We start from the raw sequence: 23,176 nt of genomic DNA on the forward strand, positions 1-23,176 counted from the left end.
TGAATTTGAGTATTTAGTGGGCAGGCTTAGGGAAAGCATTGCTGGTGATGTCCTGTTGGAGTCATGCGTGATTGTGATCCTTCCACACTTTTCAGTCTCTGGCATCATGCATCATATGTCCTCAGAGAGTGATGAGGTGGCACATCTAACATCTATCTTGTACGATAGGAAGTACAGACTTGGCCAACGTTTTTCTTCCAGCTTTTAAAATCCTATTGTGGCACAAAAGTGATGTTCTTTAGTTCAGGTGGCATCATGTGTTTGGTGTCATGAAGTAAAAGTTTGAAATAGCATGTTTTCTGAGGACACAAACAGATATGTAGTTGTCATTGTATAGGTAAAGGGTAAAAGAAAATGCTGTTTTCTCCCCTTCTCTCCAGGTTGAGTAGTAGATGTAGTCTTACCACCCAGTAAAGGCTGATGTTTTCTAGCCTTGCAATGAGGAACTACTGTTCAGAGATGGGTGGGGCAGGGAATGAGAATGTTGGGGTGAGCATTCCATGGCTCCAGTGGGCAGTGTGTGAGCCGTGGTGTTCTCCAGTAGAAAGTGGGGACTTAGGTGGTGCTGCCTGATTCTGCACTCCTCTCATTTATGCATCTGATTAGCTAACCATACCAGGGGTTTCTCTTCTCATTTCCTCAAAGATGCCCACTGTCTGAGTAGCTTCAGAATTTATGTTTTATAGTATCTCCTAATTTTCAGTTAGTTGCATGTGCTATGTAGCAAATTCTTACTCTATTATAGTGTTTTGTTCTGCATTGAATATCATTGCGCAGGCTTTTAGGGGAGGCTCAGCACTTTAAGGTTTTGTTAGATCTAATCAGCATAGAAGACATGGCATGTTTTTCCACGACATTGATATTACAGATGTTGGCTCTGAGGTTAGGTCATGGGAACTGCCAAAAAATAGATTAAACTATAGGCTTCTGTATGGGGACTGTCTTTAAATTTTTGTATTGATAGGCCATTCACATAGAGAAGAAGTGCACAAATCCTAAGTGTATACCTTGATGGATTTTTAGCAAAGTGAGCGAACACCACGTGGGGATTCTTGAAATAGACATTTATTGATACTCTCTTTTTTAATTTTTTAGGTTGCAGCCCGGGAGCTCAATATTTATTGCCATTTAGATCACAACTTTATGACAGCAAGCATACCTACTCACAGACTGTTTGTTCATGTACGCCGCCTCGTGGCCAAGGGATATAAGGTCAGCCTTGGCTTTGACTTGAGGGAACAGGATGATTGGATTCCTTTCCAGAGAGTGAAAGCATGTTTCATAAGATGGTATTATAATGGGAATTTGGCATTTGGGAAACAAAAGTGTGTCACAATTATTGGCATTATATCTTTGTGAGTTTTTAGCTTATTATATTTTTACGGTAATTTTTTTTTAAGTTTACTCATTTATTTTGTGAGATAGAGAGAGAGCATGAGTAGGGAAAGAGCAGGGAGAGAGGGAGAGAGAGAATCCCAAGCAGGCTCTGTGTTGTTAGTGTGGAACTTGATGTGGGGCTCAGTCTCACAAATTGTGGGACCATGACCTGAGCTGAAATCAGTAATTGGGCACTTAACCATTGAGCCACCCAGGGGCCTCTAAAATAAATTAAAAAAAAAATGTGTGTGTATATATATGTATATATATGTCTGTGGTAGAGTGTTTCTTAGTGGTTCACTTGAAAGCTCCTTGTAGTGTTTACTTCTTAAGCCCGACATCTGGACATTGTGGACTAAGGTGTTTATTTTTAAATGTTTCAGAATTAACCTTTTAAGTCTTGAAGTGTGTTTCTTTAAAAGAAATTTCCATCGGATTTGATATTCAGTATTTCTTATTTTTGTTGAAGGTGGGAGTCGTGAAGCAGACTGAAACTGCGGCATTGAAGGCCATTGGGGATAACAGAAGTTCACTTTTTTCCCGGAAACTGACTGCTCTTTATACAAAATCTACACTTATTGGAGAAGATATCCTTTTCAAATAGTAATTTTTCTCTTAAATATTACAATGGCTTTGTTTAAATAACATTTTTACTTAACTGTTCTTTGAATGGGTACCTTTTTGGTGAGATAAGGTAATCTAGTTACTTTGACCTTTGATTAATGCACTACTGAAGAGGGAGGGGTTGGGAATGGCTGGAAACAAGCATTTTCAAATGCCATAGTAAAAGGGGAGTTTGTCATACTTTAAGAGCAAAAAAGGGAGCCTGATGAAAGATGATAGCAAGTTAGCAACTGATTTGAATTGCATCTTCCCTACACTGTATGGGTGGTAGTTAGGTGCTTAGGGCCTGTAGGCCCCTCGAGATCCTCCCTAATAAGACAAGACCTAAAAAACAGCTTGTTAACTTCAGAATGTGAAAAGAAAACTACGAAGTTAACACACAGTTAATTGCTTATCAAAGGTAATAGTAGGCCATCCTCATTAATTGTTAGCTTCATAAGAATTTTATTATTTTAAAAAATAGGTTGCGGGTGAACCTTTCTCACTTTGTGAGAACCCTCGGTGTGCACAGTGATTGCCCCCCAATTTTATAGTCATTCATTAATTTAGTGAATTACTTGAAGCAAAATGATTCTAATAGCACAATCATAAAATTCTATTTTTTAAAAACCCAGTAACTATATATGAAATGGGACAAAGATGCGTTTTAAAATGTTTACTGTGGAAAAAAAAATGTTTACTGTGGGATGGGGTCAGGTCTCAAAAAAATGTAGAGATAAGGTCTTAAAAGATACAGTGTGAAAACATTTCTTTTATAATTTAATACAAACCAACTTATTTAGAAACCTGCTTCTACCCAAATCAGCAAGACCGTTTTGTTCCAATAAGATTACGAATAGGTACAACTCAGAATAGACCCAAAACCATGAACAATTCTGTACTGTTCTAAGCTGATCAGGCTGTAAGAACCTGGTAATTCTATTGTTTCTTTTACCTGAACTTGAGTCTCTTATTAAAGCCTGCTCCTAAAATGTTACACCTCCCTGCTTCTCTTTTGGTGTTGCTATAGCTCTTGCCTGCTGTTGCCTAAGTTGGGTTGTTTCCAGACTGACTTCATCCCAACTCAACACTTATCCCTGAGAATTTAATTAATGGACTCACTAAACACACACACACACACACACACACACACACACACACACGTACACATAAATGTTTCTGTTTTCTTTTTTGGGTTTCTTTTTCATGTCTTTTAAAAATTCTCTTGCGGGGCGCCTGGTGGCGCAGTCGGTTAAGCGTCCGACTTCAGCCAGGTCACGATCTCGCGGTCCGGGAGTTCGAGCCCCGCGTCAGGGTCTGGGCTGATGGCTCAGAGCCTGGAGCCTGTTTCCGATTCTGTGTCTCCCTCTCTTTCTGCCCCCCCCCGTTCATGCTCTGTCTCTCTCTGTCCCAAAAATAAAATAAACGTTGAAAAAAAAATTAAAAAAAAAATAAATAAAAAATAAAAATTCTCTTGCTATTTCTGAAAGCTTTAGGCACTTTAAAGGAGGAAAGTAATTTACATTTATTTTAGTGTATTCATGCTTTGGAATTAAGCACCATGGGATTCAAGTCTCAACGTTATCCAAGTAAAGAAGAGGGTTAATATTTGAGCTTCCCCAAGGGGTACTCTCCTAGGCTTTTTGGGAAGTGACAACATAATAGCTGTCTATCCTCATGAGTCGCATATCTCAGGGGAGTTAAGGCATGCAACTATAATCAGAGTAAATCAGAAAAATGAAGCCTGTGTGGAAGATTTTGCATAGAGCAAAAATGTCTGGGACAATGAACCATTGTTTTAAAGGAGAAAGCAGTTAATGGGAATGTAGCATATAATTTTCTTTAATAATTATTACATGTGAATCCTTTAGTCAAGCTGGATGATGCTATAAATGTCGATGAGATAGTGACTGATAATTCTACCAACTTTCTTCTGTGTATCTGTGAAGATCAGGAAAATGTTAAGGACAAAAAAAAGGGGAACATTTTCATTGGAATGGTGGTAAGTACTTTGTAGGTGAAGAATGAATGATAGATGTTCATGGTATCTCTGTGAGTAATCTTGTATGGTTTATAATGAGACTGATCAAGGGTGCCCTCAAGTAACTTACTAGAAAAATATTTTCCTCGTAATTTGATATGTTAAATCACTAGTTACAAGTTTTCTCATATGGCTACTTGGTACTGTGTACTATGGAGACATCCAGGTAGTTTCTGTCCATGTGCTCTATGCATTTAGGGTTCAGGATGGACACAGTGACAGGTATAGATATAGATAAGAAACAGAGCAGAATAAAACACCAAGCCAACACTGTGCATGGATAGCAAAGGATTTTACAAATTTCCTCTAGGGATTTGAAATTAAACGCATGATTTTGTGATTGTTCTATACAGATTTGGAGTAAAGGGGATAGTTAAGGGGAAATGATAGTTGGCCAATGCAAAACTCCATGTTTAATTAACGTTAGGAATACTTACAGTCAGTTTTCTAGAGAAATATAATTTGTGAATCATGGTTTCATTGATTTTACCCTCTGGCAGTTTGTGAGTAAATTTGCCCATTTACAGACCCACATGGACTTGGCTCAAAACCTTAGGATTTTTAGTGCCCTTCAGAACTATTAGATTTTCTTTTTCTCTTGTTGTTAAAGCAAAAGTAGGACTCCTTGCCTAAGTAATAACTAATTCTCTTTGGTTTTTTTTTCTAATTTTTGCAATCAGCTGCAATATCAACACAGTTCTTTTTTTTTTCCAGCAAAAATTCTTAACAACCCAAATGTCTCCAAAGTACCTTTTTAAAAAAATTAAAAAAAATTTTTTTTTTCAATGTTTATTTATTTTTCAGAGAGAGAGAGAGAGACAGACAGACAGACAGACAGACAGACATAGAACACGAGTGGGGAAGGGGCAGAGAGAGGAGACACAGAATCTGAAGCAGGCTCCAGGCTCTGAGCCATCAGCACAGAGCCCAATGTGGGGCTCGAAGTCTCACAAACTGTGAGATCATGACCTGAGCTGAAGTCGGATGCTCGACCGACTGAGCCACCCAGACGCCCCTAGAAAAATTTTTTTTAATCAAGTGTTTATTTCTGAGAGAGATAGAAGGGGGTGGCAGAGTGAGAGGGGGGTAGAGGATTCGAAGCAGTCTGTGTGCTGACAGCAGAGAGCACGATACAGGGCTAGAACCCATGAACCATGAGATTATTACCTGAGCTAAAGTCAGATGCTTAACTGCTGAGCCACTCAGGGGCCCCTCCAAAGTACCTTCTAATACCTTATTTTGGGGGGATAACTCTCTGCTAGCTTGACCTTTGCTTAACCAATAAACTTTCAGACAGTTTGCATTACTGTTGGGTGGCTCTGAATGATTTTTTTTTTCTAAATAATTTTTTTTTTTATCTTTGAGAAGCACTTTTTATCTAGTCACAGGCAATTGGATTTATTTACAAATAGTAAGGTTATTTGCTTTTAAGCTCTAACATATGTAATGTGCTAATTTATATTTACCTGAAACTCAGCCTAAAGAATAGAGTTGAATGTATATGATTCCTCTTTAGTGCTGAGTGGTTGCCACCAGAATTAACCGTTGTGTATGAACTGTGATGTGAAAAAATGAGAAATGATAGTTTGCCTGTCAAGTGTTTTCTTGGGTCTTGTCCTTGTTCTCATTGACCACTTTTGGGCTGATGACATCCAAAGCTCTGGGTCCAGGCTGCACCTCTCTCCTGAGCTCTAGCCTCTTATATCTATCTTTTTGCTGGGCACGGCACTCAGAATTTGTCCTGACTCCTCAAACTCAGTGTGGCTACAATAGATCTGTTCTTTTTTTACCCTCAGTACTATTCTTGTTGGATTTTTCCCTGTTGTTACGAGTGTCACTACCTAGGAGCTATCTTTTGGGTATTGGCAGTTAGTCTAAAATCAAAGTCTTTAGCATTGATAGTATCACTGCAGTTAGGCCCTCTGCCTTCATTCTGGGCAGTGCATGGTTTTATACAGCCTAACTTTGTGTTTCTTAGTGTCACATACCACATAGTAATAGATGTTGCAGGCATTATAATATAGACCATTTCTCTAATTAAAAAAAAAGCAGGGAGGTGGCGCCTGGGTGGTTCAGTCAGTTAAGTGTCTGACTTCAGCCCAGGTCATGATCTCATGGTGCCTGAGTTCAAGCCCCCACATCAGGCTCACTGCTATCAGTGCAGAGCCCACTTGGGATCCTCATTCTCCCTCTTTCTCTATCCCTCCCCTACTCATATTCTTTCAAAAATAAACATTAAAAAAATAATTAAAAAGGCAGAGGGGAATTTGTCTGATAAATTTGTTACTTGAACTTCTATAAATAGCTTTTGTAAATGCTAGATAGATTGGGAGATAAACTTACTTATGTATACTAACGTACTTACGTTCCAGCTATCTGGGCACTAGAGAAGGCCTCTCGGCTAATATTAAGGAGGTACTTTGAGCCAAAAATGAGGGACTTCAAAAAATTATAAAATATTCAAAAGAAAAATTAATAAAACAGAGTGCTTAATTACAGTAATATGAGACAGCACTTTAGGGGTTAGGAAATATTTCCTCTGGGAAATAGAACATTGCCTTGAGAAGGGCCCCCTTCCTTCAGCAGAGGTTAACTGTAATCCAGACTTGTATGATAATAATTTCCTTGCTTTTAGTTCTAGTTTTACCTCCTTAAACTATATACAAATGTAAACATATTGTGTCTTTTGGAGTCTTGCTTCCTTTGCTTGCAAACTACTCTCATATAGTATTTGTATATGAGATTTATTTGTGTTACTGTAGTAGTTGTTACATTGTCATTGCCATATTATATTTTATGATTTTCAGTTCATTCATTCATCTCTTGATGGACATGTGGGTTCTTTTTGGTTTTGGTTGTACAGAGAATGCTGTTATAAACTTTTTTGTGCACGTTTTGTGGTATACCTATGATATACCCTGAGTATATACCTAGGAAGGATTTGAGTTAGGAGTATGGAGTTTACAACTTTGCTAGGAAATATGACGCTGTTTTCCAAAGAAGCCATGCCAGTTGACCTTCTGTCAGCCATGTTTGAATATGGGGGTGAGTATAGCTTATACCATCTGTCACTAGTGCCATGCATTTCTTTTTTTTTTTTTTTTAATTTTTAAAAAAGTGTTTATTTTGACAGAGAGAGACAGATCATGAGCAGTGGAGGGGCAGAGAGAGAGGGAGACACAAAATCCCAAGCAGGCTACAGGCTCTGAGCTGTCAGCACAGAGCCCAATGCAGGGCTTGAACTCACAAACTGTGGGATCATGACCTGAGCCGAAGTCAGATGCTTAACTGATTGAGCCACCCAGGTGCCCCACTTTTTTTTTTTATGTTTATTTATTTTGAGAGAGAGAGTGCAAATGGGGAAGAGAGAGAGAGGGAGACACAGAGTTCAAAGCAGGCTCCAGGCTCTGAGCTGTCAGCACAGAGCCTGACGTGGGGCGAGAACTCTTGAACCGGGAGATCATGTCCTGAGCCGAAGTCAGACGCTTAACTGACTGGGCCACCCAGGCGCCCCCATGCATTTATTTACCATCAGCAGAGGACATGACAGTGGCCTGTGGAGTGAGATCACCTGGATCTTGTTTCCACCACTTTATCACTCTGCAACCTTGGCTAGGTTTCTTACCTTTTTTCTCCTTTCTCAAACCATGAGTTTTTCCAGTTTATCTTTGCTATATTGGCTTGGGATGCTAGGGGGTAGCTTTTAGTTTTTATGGTTATTTTCCAGATTAACTCTCCACTTGGGATTCATTCAGAGTTTGCTATATTTTTGTTAGTTTTTGGAAAAATTATACTTTTATTGATTAATTTTATAAAATGAAATAGAAATTTACTACCGCTCTGGTGGCCATGTTACTAGGAACTTATTACTTTTTAGTGATGACAACTGTTATTTGTACAGTACTAAATAGTTTATAAAGCATTCGTGTTTGTTTTATGATCTGACCATTGCAGTGACCTGAAGATGAAAGTAGGCTGGTTTATTCCCACTTAGAGGAGGAAACTGAGGGTTTGGTGACTTGTCAGAGTCATTCTGTCGGGTTCGTTGGAGCCCAAACTTGGCTCAGGCTGTTTCTCGCTTAGTGTAGATATTGGTGAATCTGACTTCTTACATAAGAATCTTGGAAAGTACACAGGTTTTCAAACACTTTAGAACTGGACTACACACTAGAGAGTGTATCCTCTTTACTGTTTCCATGTGTGTTTATAATGTGTCAAGGTTATAATTGGGAAAAATATGTTTTCTGTGATGTTGCATTTTTGTTTTCAGGGAGTGCAGCCTGCCACAGGTGAGGTCGTGTTTGATAGTTTCCAGGACTCTGCTTCCCGTTTGGAGCTCGAAACTCGGATATTGTGCCTGCAGCCCGTGGAGCTACTGCTCCCCTCACACTTGTCAGAGCAAACAGAGAATCTTATCCACAGAGCCACAGCTGCTCGGTGAGTTGCCACATCATTGGAAAATACTACTGATTTTGAAACTCAGATTTAATTCCCAGACTGGGAATTAAACTCATTAAATTTAAACTCATTGAAGTTGTTAACAAGTTTTTACTTACAGAAGTATTTTAACAGTAGTGGTGGAAATTAAAAAAAAAAAGAAAGAAAAAGGAAATTACTCATAATATCACCTTAATGTAGGACTGTTAGAGCGGTTTAATGATACTATTTAGTAATTTATCTTCAGTTTTTAGAGGTAATTTAGAGTTCATTTCTTAGAAAGGTTATGTAATTTTGAAAATGCTGCAAGTTTTAATTTGTGGCTGTGTCCAGTTTTATTGATTAGATCTAACGTCATACGTCTTACTTATGCAGCAGTGTACTAGGCACTGTGGCATCCAGAGGAAGAGGATGTGTTTGTCGTCCATGTTTGGCAGAGTTTATAATCCATCAGTAGAGGCAGATGTGTACATATCTAACAAGATTCACAAAGCATGATGTTAAGTGACAACACGAAGGTACCTTGTTGGGACCATTCCATACTGCCACCTGGAGGAGTATATGGGGAGAAAAGACACTGGAAAGGCGGGCAATGGCTCCAGGGGACAGGACTATGTACTGAGGAATTTGGACTTTAGACTAAGCAGGAAAGCCCATAAAGATTTTTATTTAGTAGATTGACAAATCAGGAAGTCAAATTGATGGGTAAGTGAAGTTCCAACTATTTTTTTGTTCTTAGAGTTAAGAGTGTCACGCTTTCATTTAAATTGAACTTCTAAGTAGTTTTCATAATAAATATTTTTTATTATAACACTAATCCGTGACCATTTAGGAAAAATTGGGAGTTACCAAAAAAATGAAGAGCTAAAAATAAGTCAAATCCTATAACCCGGAGATAGTTATTCTTAAATGTTTTGGTGTGTTAATTCTATGCATATGTATCACATTTTTTGATTTATGAAGTTGGATTCATGTTGCAAAATCAGTTTTGTGTCCTGTATTTTTACTTAAAATTCCCATAGTTAAAAAAATTTTTTTTTAATCTTTATTTATTTTTGAGAGAAAGAGAGAGTGCGAGCTGGGGGGGAACAGAGAGAGAGGGAGACACAGAATCCGAAGTAGGCTCCAGGCTCCAAGCTGTCAGCAGAGAGCCTGACGTGGGGCTGGAACCCACGAACCTTGAGATCATGACCTGAGCTCAAGTTGGATGCTTAATCGACTGAGCCACCCATAGGTAACCCCATACTTTTAAAAGGGAAATTTATCTTATTTTATTATGGAAAACATATAAAATTATACCGAATAGTGTAGTGAACCACATGAATTCATCAACCAGCTTCAACATTGCTCAACTCAATTTCATTTCATCTATATCCCTACTCCCTCTCTCCTTAGATTATTTACTTGAAGCAAATTCTAGAGAACATCATCTGCTGATATTTCAGCAGGTACTCAATGGAAACAAAATGACTGCATCTCATTCAGTCATGTAAATGGATAATTTATCCATTCCCCTTTTGTTATGCTATGTTCATTTTTTTAACTTCCACAAATATTACTGTGATGAGTATCCATGCATAGAAATATTTGTGTGCATTTCTGATTATTTTCTTAAGCTAAATTCCTCCAAGTGGAATTACTGGGTCACAGGGTATAAACATTTATAAAGCTTTAGAATTGGTAATATCAATTTATACTTCTGTTGCTACAGTACAGGAGAGTTGCTTGAACCTTGTTTACAATGGATCATGTAAACAATCTCTGCCAACTGGATAGGTGAAAAATTCTCTATCAAGTTCCTTTGTTTGGTTTATAATCGTTTTCTGACAGTGAGTTAAAACCTGAATAATTAAAACTGACACAGTAGACTGATTAATTAAAAAAATTAATAAAATTTCTAAAAATTTTTAAAAGTCTTCTAAAACTTTATTTCCAATATTTTGTGGTTTTGGTTTTGTTCATTTTTCTTTATAACTGTGTGTATATTCAGTTGACTTAGATATAACAGAGACTAAAGTTGATGAATTGAATGAATACTTCCATTTTTCTGATTTCTACTTTTTAAAAACAAAATAATAAAGGCAAAAATTCAATAAAAGGTAAAAATATTCCACAAAAACATTGTCAAAAATGAGTTTTTTTGGCTGGCGGGCAGTATTGCCTATGATATTGCTAAATGTTTATTCATCAAATGAAATTCAGAAGGCATTTGGCATACTGAAAGATAGTTCTGGTGTCATATGTGGGCTTTCCCAAATTTGATGCTGCCTTTGTTTTCTTTTTATTTATATTTCTTTAGTTAGCATTGAGAATGTATAACTTTTCTTATTTTCCCGTGCTCATGTAATTTTTGTTTTATTCGCATTTTAGACTAAGCAAAGTCAAAAGTTAATCCCCGTTTCTGTGAGTGTCTAAAGCTAATCTATATCCATGGACACATGGAGTGCTAGAGATTCACAAGTTGAGCAAATATTGTAGCTCTTGTGATGTAGGGTTTGGGTTGGAAAATTGGCTTTGCACCTTACTGACTTCACTACTCACTCAACTGTGTTGTGTTGTCCTTCAGTTTCCTTTCCTTTCCTTTCCTTTTTTTTTTTTTCCTCCTTTTCTTTAATATAGGGGTAATAAGAGTGCTTACCTCACAGGATTATTCTGAGTGTTAAATAAGTTAATACAAGCAAAATGTTTGCAATAGTGGCTGGCATAGAAAGCCCTCTATAGATAGCAAGCTGTCTGTTAACTGTATGATTATTATTTATTATTATTTGCCATTGTCATTTTAAATATTGCTTCTTCCCTGTTCTTTTCTCGAATGCCTTCTTATTCTGCTCTCTATGCGTGGCCCTTTGTGGTGTTATCTCCCACCTCCAGCCTTCTTTTAAAATTTCTTAAAAATGTTTTTATTTCTTTTTGAAGGAGAGAGAGAGAGACACAGCATGAGCGGGGAGGAGGGGGGGGCAGAGGAGGCTCCAGGCTCTGAGCTGTCAGCACAGAGCCCAACGTGGGGCTTGAACTCACGAACACTGAGATCGTGACCTGAGCCGAAGTCGGATGCTTAATCTACTGAGCCCCTCAGGTGCCCCTCCCACCTCCAGCCTTCTGAAACAAATGTCTCTCCTGTTATTTTTGGCTCTTGGGGATTTCCTCTTTTTTGTTGTTGGTTTTTGACTCTGTTTAAGAAACATTTTTGATTATATTTTAATTCACCGTTTCTATGGGTTTTTTAATTTGTTTTTTTTTAACCTTTATTTGTTTTTGAGACAGAGAGAGACAGAGCATGAACGGGGGAGGGCCAGAGAGAGGGAAACACAGAATCTGAAACAGGCTCCAGGCTCTGAATTGTCAGCACAAAGCCCGACGTGGGGCTCGAACTCACAGACCGTGAGATCATGACCTGAGCCGAAGTCGGCCGCTTAACCGACTGAGCCACCCAGGTGCCCCTCTATGGGGTTTTTAGTATACTGTCTGGACCAAGTAAGTTTTTCATGCTTACAGTAGCATTCTCTTATTTTTGTACTTGGATCTCTCCCCATTTTGAAACTACTTCAGTAATCATCTGTATTTTAGTCCATTTTGATTTTCATTAAAATTTAATCTAATTTTTAGCATTTAACACTTAATTCACTTTTTCTTTATTTTATTTTTACTGTGTCAGGTGTGTCCTGCCTTAATTTCCCCATGAGTGCTCGTGAGTCCATTTTACATTCATAACTTAGCTTTTATCAATCTGAGATAAAATTCCATCCATATTTTTTTAAGAAAGAACAAAAATCAGCAACAAGGATAGGGAATAATTTTAATGTATGAACAACATAGCCTGTCAAAATTCTGTTCCATATTTACTACCAGTAAACCATATAGCCTTGAATTTTCAAGAAGAAATTTTTTTTTAATGTGTATATATTTTTTAGAGAGAGATCATGAGCAGGGGAGGGGAAAAGAGAGAGGGGGCAGAGGATCCAAAGTGGGCTCTGCACTGATAGCACAGACCCTGATGCTGGGGTCCGACTCAAGAACTGTGAGTTCATGACCTGAGCTGACCTTGGATGCTTAACCGATTGAACCACCCAGATGCCCATTTTGTTTTTGTTGGACTTTTGCCTGTTTTAAACAGTGATAGGTAGATTCTGGTGTCTCAGACTTAGAATCCACTCTTTTTCTTCTGTAAATCTGAAGGTAAAAATAACAGTTTTTGTCAGTTACTGGTTAATATATATTGATATTGAAGAACAAATAAAGCTGTGTGAGAAAAGGAAGAATGGCTTGGAATTAATGGAATATGCATTTAAAAAAATTTTTTTTTAATGTTTATTTATTTTTGAGACAGAGAGAGACAGAGCATGAACGGGGGAGGGTCTGAGAGAGAGGGAGACACAGAATCGGAAACAGGCTCCAGGCTCTGAGCTGTCAGCACAGAGCCCGACGCGGGGCTCGAACTCACGGACCATGAGATCATGACCTGAGCTGAAGTCGGAGGCTTAACCGACTGAGCCACCCAGGTGCCCCGGAATATGCATTTTAAAGTATTAGCGTTTTTTTATAATCTTTGGCCACAAGGGGTCTCCAAAGGATTTTCTATTCTGTGAATTATCATTTAAAGAGTACCAGAATCTGCACATTTATTTTTATATATCTAGGTAGACTTAGTTACTTTGTATCACATGGTAATTAAGAATAACTACATATTAGTGAAAGGTGACGCTAAGATAAAATTGTTTCTAAGTAATGATAAATAGATTTTCTTAGGTTATTTTTATTTATGTAAAACATGTTCATAAAGTTTCGGTTTGGATCTTAGGAAATCATTTTTACTATTTTTTGTTACCTTTCCCATTTGTTGTAAGAATATATAGAGGGAAACAGAGAGAAAGATGATTTTCAACCCTATATTAGTTGCATTTAAGGTCGCTTTAGCTTAGATATGTTATATGTCTATAAAACTGGTTGAGAGGAAAACTATCTAAAACAATAGACAAATATTAGGCTGTGTTTAATAGTTCTCAAAGAAACTGATATTTGAGGCAGATGAGAAGAACAGAGCAGATGGTGCCCAATTTTGTGTTCAGAGAGGTCAGGGCTTCCTGGGCCCTGGCACAGCCAAAGAAGGCTTTATGTAGGAGGTGGGCTGGGCTGGCAACACTTGCGGGATGGGAGGCTTTGAATTGTTAGTGGGGAGGAGGGAAGAGTGTGCTGTGTGTGTGCACACGTGTACGTGTTCGTGAACAGTATGAGCTCTGAGGCACACAGGCTGGAAATACTAGAGGAGGTGTGAGGATGGAGGTGACACTTTTTCTAATTGGAGGTGAACTTTCATGTTGAGTAATGGGGAAGAAAGCATTGAGGACCATAAAATCCAGCCACGGCAACTGGAATCTGATGGAAGTCAGTAAGGCTTCTGAGCAAAAGAATGGCATGACAAAAGAGAAGAGGCAAGTCTACTACCTAAATGGGAGAATTGAACTTAAAACAAAACAAAACAAAACAAAACAAAACAAAACAAAACAAAACCAAACCAAACCTGTTTCCCTGAGGGGCAACAAGAATAAGTACGGGGAGTCTGGAGAATGTCATAGATGGGAGTAGGAGGAAGGAAAATAGAAAGAAATGGAAAGGAAGGGGATAAAAGAGCTGGGTATAGAGCCAGGGCAAAGCAGGGATATGTGGTCATCATTTATCTGTTGCAAATGATATGGCCAATGGTATGTGTTAATTTTTTACAGTATTGACTGTTAAAATTTTCTGAAGCTGCATGATATTGACAAAGATAGTTGGTTATAAATTAACCCTAACCAGTTCAGATCACTTATGAAGTATCTATAGAAGAATGACCTTCAGTACTACAGTGATCTAAGCAATTTGGCTTAGGAAATCCATGCTTGAACACATCAGGATTTACTCAAAGGTAGATGTGTATGCTGCCGATTTGAAGAAAACATTCAAATCTTGATGTTGGGGAATAAGAATAACTCCTACTGTGGATACTTCCAGTGTTTGAAAGAGAAATATATTATTATGTTTTTGTGTCCACAGACAGCCTTACATCTTTAAAGGTTTAGTCAAAACCATTATCTGACGTGATTGTTTATAACGGAGATTTGTACCATCTGAGTGTCTTTTATAGATATTTGAAATTACCATTGCTGTGTTTTAATTTTGTGTTTCTCTTTTATTAAATTGTATTAGAGATTAAGTACTACTTTGTCATACTTTGATTTTCAAATTTTTAATGGAAAATGTTTTGTAGTTTCAGTATTAAAACGAGATTATTACTTTGAGACTATGTGCATAAATTATCAGAGCAATTGTTATGTAAATTAGGTATCCGTGTTATGACTAAAGTCCAACTTCTTGCTAATGTCATTAGTTGAATTTAGCATTAGTTAAAAAGTATCAAATATTTTTGAAGGATGAGAGGAAAAAAATAGACAGATATTACTGATTAACTTGGTTAAGAGGAAGTGCTCCACACGTATGAAATGTTAAGTGGCTAGTACTTGATGGTCTGAATTTAGTGACTGCACTCTTCTAATATGTTTTGTCAAAGCTTAGTAAGTTTAGTGCCTTGGGCTTATATGAAGTCATTTCAGTATGATTCTTACTACGAGTTGTTGGGAACCAAGTAAATGTGGCATGTATCAAACACTGGGTGGCAGGCAGATACAAGCCAAAAAGTCCCTAAATTTGGTGGGAAGATGAATCTGGGTAAGGTGAGGGCATTCAAGGGAGTGTGAACACAGGATGGGGTAAGGGAATTGTGAACAGTGAGTTGAATGGAGTGTTAGGTGTGTATAGGCAAAGAGTGGCCTGGGACAGAATCTAGCACTTAACTGCTTAGTGAACATTTGCTACATGCCAGTGTGTTTATGGACAGAGGGGAGGACTGTACCTGTTTCATGGAGGATGCTGGGCACTAGCGGGAAGAATTTGTGCTTTATTTTGATGTTTTATCAACTTTGGCTTATTGACTCCTTTTATTTAGTATTTTGTGTTAGAATTTTCTTCTTGTAAATTTGTTAAATTACTGGGGCAGTACATGTCTTTTGTAAAAGTAAAAATAATCTATTTTTTTAAAGTTTATTTATTTTTTTAGTAATCTCTATACCCAACATTTGGGGCTCAAACTCATGACCCCAAGATCAAGAGTTGGATACTCTACCAACCGAATCAGCCAGGTGCCCCCAAAATACCTGTTGTAAAGAAAACAATTCTTGCTAACCTTCCCACCCAATTTGATTTAAAGTATTTGTGTTAGAATGTGACTTTAATATTTATAAAACTTAGAATTTAGTGCTTTAGCTTTATATCTTTTTTTTTTGTAGCAGTAGTCAAAATAAAAGTTGAAATTAAAATCAGGCAAATGTATAAAACTAATAAACTGAAGTGAACAGTATTTTGGCACAAAGGATGATGTTCTTGTCTGAAAATAAATTGTTCCTCATAATTTGAGTGGCATGTGTCCCCCATTAAGGACCAGGTTCTTTGCAGTAGTTCATTTTTTCTATACTGTGATGTGCTTTGTAGACTCAGTTTTTTCCACAGTTTTTCTTTTTGAACCACAGTGTAACTTAAGTGATTTGCCCTCTACTCTCATTTGAAGACTGCCTCTTTTTTTTTTTCTGATTACACCTCAACAATGCAAGTGCTCTTTATTGCTAATGTGATGTTAAGCATAAACAGAAATGCAGGAACTGAAGCATGTGGCAAAATTCATTAAAAAAAATTTTTTTTTTATGTTTATATTTGAGAGAGAGAGAGAGACAGACAGACAGACAGAGTGTGAGGGGAGAGAGGGGCAGAGAGAGAGGGAGACACAGAATCTGAAGTGGACTCCAGGCTCTGAGCTGTCAGCACAGAGGCAGGCGCAGGGCAGGGCTTGAGCTCACAAACCATGAGATCATGGCCTGAGCTGAAGTCAGATGCCTAATTGACTGATCCACCCAGGCGCCCCTTAAAAGGTGGTAATCTAGTTGATTTAGGACAGGTTTTTTTCAAACCAAAGTTCATAAAGTCAGTGTGGTAGGTTGCACCTAACAGTGAAAAAAATAAATAAAATAGAATTTATCATAGTGCTTCACATGTAGTAAAGGTTAAGTGTTTCAGAAAAGGCTTTTTTTTCAGTTTTGTCTATGCATTATTTCTGTCTATAGGTATGCCTTCTGATCCTCTTTGCAATTCCTATCATGTTTGTAATTCTCCAAGAAGGGAATTAAACTCCTCATGTAATATATTAATTAAATGTTATCTTAAATGATCTCATATATACATTCTTATTACCTAAAACTGATCAGATACTACCGAGAAGTATATTTTTAAATAGTACAAATGAGAGGTAGTTAACATTTAAGGACTGTATATTTAAAACTCTAAAGTTGATTTGCATACCATATATTGCCTACATAGAAAATGCAGAAGTGACAGATTATTAGAAGTAATAAGGGTTCATCAAGATTGTTAAGTGAAATCAGTAAATGAAAATGAATAGTGTCTTAATACAGCAGCAACAAATAGTAAAATTCTTAAAAGAAGGTACTACTTGGAATAGCAACAAAAGCAGTATTATTTAGGACTGTATTCACCAAAAGAAAAACAAGACCTTAAAGAAAATGTCAAAACTTTATTGAACAAAGAAGAACTAAATAATGGAAGGAGGTGTATTAAAAATGTGTAATTAGTAAAGTAAACTTACTGTGATTTTACAAATATTTATGGTGTAGAATACAGATTCTTAAGTTGGTATTTGAGTTTAAAAAAATGTGGATTGATTTAACAGAAGCTTGGATTGTAGTGGTGATATGCTCATAGATGTGGTAACATCTTAAAAAACTTTGTTTTAATGCTTTTATTTTTATTTTTGAGAGAGAGAGAGACAGAGCTTGAGCGGGGTAGGGGCAGAGAGTGAGGGAGACACAGTCTGAGCTGAGCTGTCTCCCTAGTGGTCTAGTGGTTAGGATTCGGTGCTCTCAGCTGAGCTGTCAGCACAGAGCCTGACGCGGGGCTCAAACTCAAGAACTGCGAGATCATGACCTGAGCCGAAGTTGGATGCTTTAACCCACTGAGCTACCCAGATGCCCCTAGATGTGGTAACATTTTTGAAGATGCAGGGGATAACTTAAGTTAGGGAATTGTGCTAGAGCACACAGTAAGGGCAGTGTATGTCACGTTTTCTGTTTCTTGTCATTTAGATTTTGTATGTGTGTTTGAGCTAAATCTAATATAAATGGGAACATTGCTTGCATGGGAAAAAATTTCAGACCAGAGGTTTAGGGTAGTACAGATGATGATGAATTTGAAGCTTAGGTCACTTAAACTCCATGACGATGGGTTACTCTCCATTTTTCAAAATAGTTTGCCTTTCTAAGTAAGATACTTTATTCTGCCTTCAAGTTCATGTTATTAATTTAGATGGCAGTAAATTCTAGTTGATTATTTTGTTTTAAGTTTATTTTTGAGAGCAAGAGAAAGTACAAATTGGGGAGGAACAGAGAGAGAGGGAGAGAGAGAATCCCACGGAGAGGCTTGGGAATCCCCCATCAAGGGGCTTTAACTCAAGAACCATGAGATCATGACCTGAGCCAAAATCAAGAGCCAAATGCTTAACTGACTGAGCCACCCAGGCACCCTGATTATTTTTTTCTCATCACTAAAACTATCCGTAATGATAGATATTTCTAGGATATTCTCAATTTATTGATACATCTTCTGAGTTATGCATTATAATACATTCATTTATTCTTAAAAACGTTTATTGGGTGCTTACTGGGTACCAAGTTCATTATTAGATAGTGAAGATGCAAAAATGAATAGGATCCCTATTCTCCCAATTCTTATGGTCTAGAGGATTGGTATTCATGGAAGTAAATAAACAATGATAACGAAAGCGCTGATTGTTAAGGTTCCAGAAAGTGACTGGTAGCATGAGGACATCAAGCTTTGCTAGAAGGAGTTAGGTGAGGCTTCCCAGAAGAATAGTCCAGCACTGAGACTAGAAAAATGATAGCCAGGCAGATGGAGGTGTAGGAGAGCATGGTTTTCTTAGGGAACAGAAGCTAGTTTGGTCTGCCAGGGCAGGCATGGCAGCCTGAGACAGGACAGATGTGGGGTTTGGAGAGAAAGGTTGTGTAAAGTGAAAGTGGAAAAGAACCAAGAGAGAAAGCAATGTAATGGAGGGGTTGGACAAAAAGTTTCCTGTGAAAAAGATGGAGAAGGAATGACTGGTGGCAAAAACTATATCATAATGATCCTTTGAGTCCCCAGTACCTATTATACATGGCTTGCATATACTAGGTCCTTAATAAATGATCAATGAGTGATTAAACAAGTGACTTTTGGAATAGGGAAGAAATGGGTACTTCCTATTTGTTTTTCTTAAGAACATTGATTTAGGTTTTATAAAATGGAGGGATTGTTGTAGTAGTTGGATATTCATACATGCAATATATATGATGATAAAGGTGTATTTAAATGGTATAGATGTGGCCAACTCATTTACTTCTTTTGGGAAGACCATATTAATTCCTTACATTTGGAAATTAAATAAAAACTTAACAAAAAAAATTCCATATCATTTTTGCCTATGGTTTCTAGTCTTTAAAAAAAATAATGTCACTTTAAATTAATTTATTTAAGCTTCTTGACATTTCCGTGGATATTCCCTTACAGTAAATACTAATGGAATCTACATGGCTAAGTTTTCCTGTACAGGGAATTATATAATTATTTTAAAGATTGATATTGATGGGGAAAACAAGGTCCCAACCTCATTTCTGGTACTTGAAACCTTTCCTGTGTGGTACTCATAGGAAATCTTCCCCCCGCCCCCGCCGTGTTTTTTTTTTGTTTTTTTTGTTTTTTATCTTCCTCATTTCCTTCATTCTAAAGTAAGAGATAAATATAAAGTTGACTCCTTTGTTACTGCATTTCATTGTTTATTTTATGGTAATTTCACTTTACTGTTTAGAAAATTCAGAATAAAAAAAGTTGCTCATGATAGTGGATTAAATAGCAGAAAAAATCTCATACACAGGAAGGAAATATCTTTAAGAAAACATTTAAAGAAAAAGTCTTCTTAATAATAAAAATCTGTTTTATATATTTTTTTTTAAAAATATTAATTCCTTTCCTGCTGGAAATGCCATTGTATTTTCAGTAGTTCTTTTTTTTTTCTTTTTAATCACCAAATACAGAAGAAACATTCATAAGATTTTTTCCTTGTGGTCTTAACAAGAAAACAGTTGTTTTTGTATTTAAGATTTATATTGTGTTATTTTTATTGAGGTATAATTGACATAAAACATATTAGATTCAGATGTGCAACGTAATGGTTTGATATTTATATTGTGAAATGATCAAAATAAGTTAACATCTAGTTAACATCCATCACCATTCATAGTTACAAATTTTTTTCTTATGATGAAGACTTTTAAGATCTACTCTCTTGGGGGGCACCTGGGTGGCTTGGTCGGTTAAGCGTCTGACTTCGGCTCAGGCCATGATCTCATGGTCCCGTGAGTTTGAGCCCCGCGTCGGACTCTGTGCTGACAGCTTAGAGCCTGGAGCCTGTTTCCGATTCTGTGTCTCCCTCTCTCTCTGCTCCTCCCCTGTTCATTCTCTGTCTCTCTCTGTCTCAAAAATAAATAAACGTTAAAAAAAAAAGATCTACTCTCTTGGAAACTTGCAATATACAAGACAGTATTATTAACTGTAGTCACCATGCTGTGCATTACATCCCCAACTAATAGTTTTTAATATATGTAGTCAGCACTTTTAATGGGTATGCTTAATATATATCAAACGGGTGTGTTCTTATATATGAAAATGCCGATTTTATTTTTAAAAAAAAAATTTTTTTTTCAACGTTTATTTATTTTTGGGACAGAGAGAGACCGAGCATGAACGGGGGAGGGGCAGAGAGAGAGGGAGACACAGAATCGGAAACAGGCTCCAGGCTCTGAGCCTGACGCGGGGCTCGAACTCACAGACTGCGAGATCGTGACCTGGCTGAAGTCGGACGCTTAACCGACTGCGCCACCCAGGCGCCCCTGAAAATGCCGATTTTAATGTTCATTTATTTTTGTGAGAGAGGGAGGGAGGGAGGGAGGAAGAGAGAGAGAGAGAGAGAGAGAGAGAGAAAGAATGAGTGGGGGAGGGGCAGAGAGAGAGGGAGACAAAGAACCTGAAGCAGGTTCCGGGCTCTGAGCCGTCAGCACAGAGGCCAATGCAGGGCTCAAACTCATGAACTGCAAGACCATGACCTGAGAGCTGAAGTCGGATGCTTAACTGACTTGAGCCACCTGGGCGCCCCAAAATCCAGATTTTAAAACATGGTAAATAAATACATGATAGTTACTGTACAACAGTGTTTGCTATAGGGTTTATCTAAATTCTGAGCCCTTGTATATTTTCATTGAGTATAACTCCTCAGGGGTGTCTTTACTTGGAAAGTATAAATGGAGTGTACATGTAATAGGTTTACTGAGCAGCTGAATAGGAAGAAACCGCATTTGAAGAGTCTGGAGGAATGACTTAACTGATTAATACAGAGAACCCCCAAGATAGGGCAAGACTGCTTAAACAGAAGGTTCGAAAAGCATTGTGTGAGGTATACACAATTGCTTTACTACTTCTGCTTGATTTTTGTAAATACACCTATTCATTTGGGGTTGAAGATTTAATTGCATAAAGTCCCCCAATTAAAGCATTTTATTCTGAAGTTACAAGGTCACTGAGGTAGTAAGTGGCAAAGTCCACTAGGACTAGATCCCCAGTCCTAATTGATGCTTGTAAGTCCACTTTTTACTGTCATTAAGATACAACCTAGTGGCAATCTAGAATACAAATATCTCCATAATTGAACTCTTAATATAGGTAGCCATCTGTCTATAAGATCTCTTCAGTTACTTCTTTCTTCCCTTTCCCTCTTCATAGTTCAGGAAGAGATTCCTTCTCCTTTCTTCCCTTGTAGCAAAACTTCCTTTCACTATCTATTTTAAATAAAAAACTTGAGGCTAGCTTGATTTGAGAGCTTCTCTGGGCTTGCTTATGGTCTAAGTCTTGTCTAAGCCTATGTCTAAGTGGACTTAGACTTTTCATTTAGTCTTTGCAATGACTCCTACCTGTCAAATCTTCCCAATGAAGAGAGATTTCTAATTTGCTTTATTTTTCTTGATTACTCTGAGATTATTCTCTTATCTCTTGTTTTCAGGCCAGAAATTTCTTCTCTCTCCCGTCTTTTTTGGTGGGTTATTTTTAACTGCTAGCCTGAGTTTTGATTTCTAGAGCAATAAAAGTCTGTGAAGTTCTGCTGTGTTTTTTTCCCCTCTACCACTTTGCTTTCCACTCTGTTCCTTCCTTACTCTCTTATCCCTGTTTTTGTCTTCTGTTTGGTGTTTGATTTAATAAATAATTTGACTTAATATACTTAATACTGAGGTTGATGATGTTTCTCCAGGTTTACTTGGGAGCTCCCGCACACCCCAACAATTTAGAAAACTCTGACAAGTTCTTGGGACTGTTTCCTTCAGTGTCATTTTGAACTCTTTCTTTTTGTACCTTCAGCTGTGACACACTCTTCTTGGCCAGGCTGAGCTGGGCTCTGCCTCTCATAGGAGTGCTTGTAATCCTAAACACACAATGTGGTTATACTAGGTTGTCCCCAACCCTAATAGGAAGGCTGGGAGAGAGGGGAATGCGTGAGTGGATCTGCATTCCTTCCCTAATGGCCTTGTTGGACCATGACCATCCACAGGTTTAGTCTTTACCTGGTAGGACCATTGAGATCAGGGGAGTGTCTTTAGGGTGCTTTGTGTCTAGTCAGGAAGGCCTGCACCTGAGCCATCATGGCAGTGCTTTTTTAACTGTGGTCCCAAGTCATTAATGACTCATGAAAACAATTTTATGGATGGCAATTACCATTTTAAAAAATGCATTAGAATAGTACAGAGTTGAAGATAGATAAGTGCATTGTATGTAATAATCTAAGTATTGTTTAATGAAGCTTTTTCCATTTGCTATATATCCTAATCCTGTCTAACCCAAGAAAAAGTTGCTTCAAAGAATGACATACTGACTTCTGGTCATTCCTGTTAATGATGTATATACAATTAACACATTAACTGAATGTTTCCCTTTTCATTCAGCTTCACAAACATTATACAATTGTCATGAATCTCATTGAGATTAGATTACTACCTTTGGGGTGCCTGGGTGGCTCAGTTGGTTAAGTGTCTGACTCTTGGTTTTGGCTCAGGTCATGATCTCACAGTTTGTGAGTTCAGGCCCTTTCTTGGGCTCCGTGCTGACAGTGGAGAGCCTGCTTGGGATTCTCTCTTTGCCTCTCCCCTGCTTGGTCTTTCTGTCTCTCTCTCAAAAATAAATAAACCTAAAAAATTTTTTGAAAAAAAAAAAAAAGGAAATTATTACTTTTGCCCAGTGAGGGCTACTAGTCTATTTGGAGAGCCAGCACATATACTCATTGCTCTGGGTACAAAGCAGATTAATACAGTGTGATAGGAAAGCAAACTGAATACTAAGAGTACACGAGAAGGAGAGAATGGAGCAGTATTCCTTAGTAGAAATATGATGTGATCCACAAATGCAAGTCACATGTTATTTTGTTTATTTTTAAATGTTTTATTTATTTTTCAGCGAGAGAGACACACACAGTGCCACGGGCAGAGAGAGAGGGAGACACAGAATCCGAAGCAGGCTCTGACGTGGGGC

The 23,176-nt window shown here is 37.7% G+C and overlaps 1 protein-coding gene across 7 annotated transcripts in view; it reads left to right on the plus strand.

The window, feature by feature from the left end:
* The window catches only part of MSH3 (mutS homolog 3), a 190,936-nt gene that overhangs the window by 21,493 nt on the left and 146,267 nt on the right, over window positions 1–23,176 (plus strand). For all 7 annotated transcript variants that reach the window (XR_007152176.1, XM_047858749.1, XM_047858760.1 and 4 more), the window contains exons 5-8: window positions 1,096–1,212; window positions 1,847–1,964; window positions 3,837–3,982; window positions 8,292–8,458. Coding sequence is in view for 6 of the 7 variants with exons in the window: in XM_047858749.1 (XP_047714705.1) it covers window positions 1,096–1,212; window positions 1,847–1,964; window positions 3,837–3,982; window positions 8,292–8,458 (548 nt within the window). In the remaining variant the exon portion in view is untranslated. The remainder of the gene's footprint in view (window positions 1–1,095; window positions 1,213–1,846; window positions 1,965–3,836; window positions 3,983–8,291; window positions 8,459–23,176) is intronic.

This window comes from Prionailurus viverrinus, chromosome A1, assembly GCF_022837055.1.
Source record: "Prionailurus viverrinus isolate Anna chromosome A1, UM_Priviv_1.0, whole genome shotgun sequence".
NCBI lineage: Eukaryota > Metazoa > Chordata > Mammalia > Carnivora > Felidae > Prionailurus > Prionailurus viverrinus.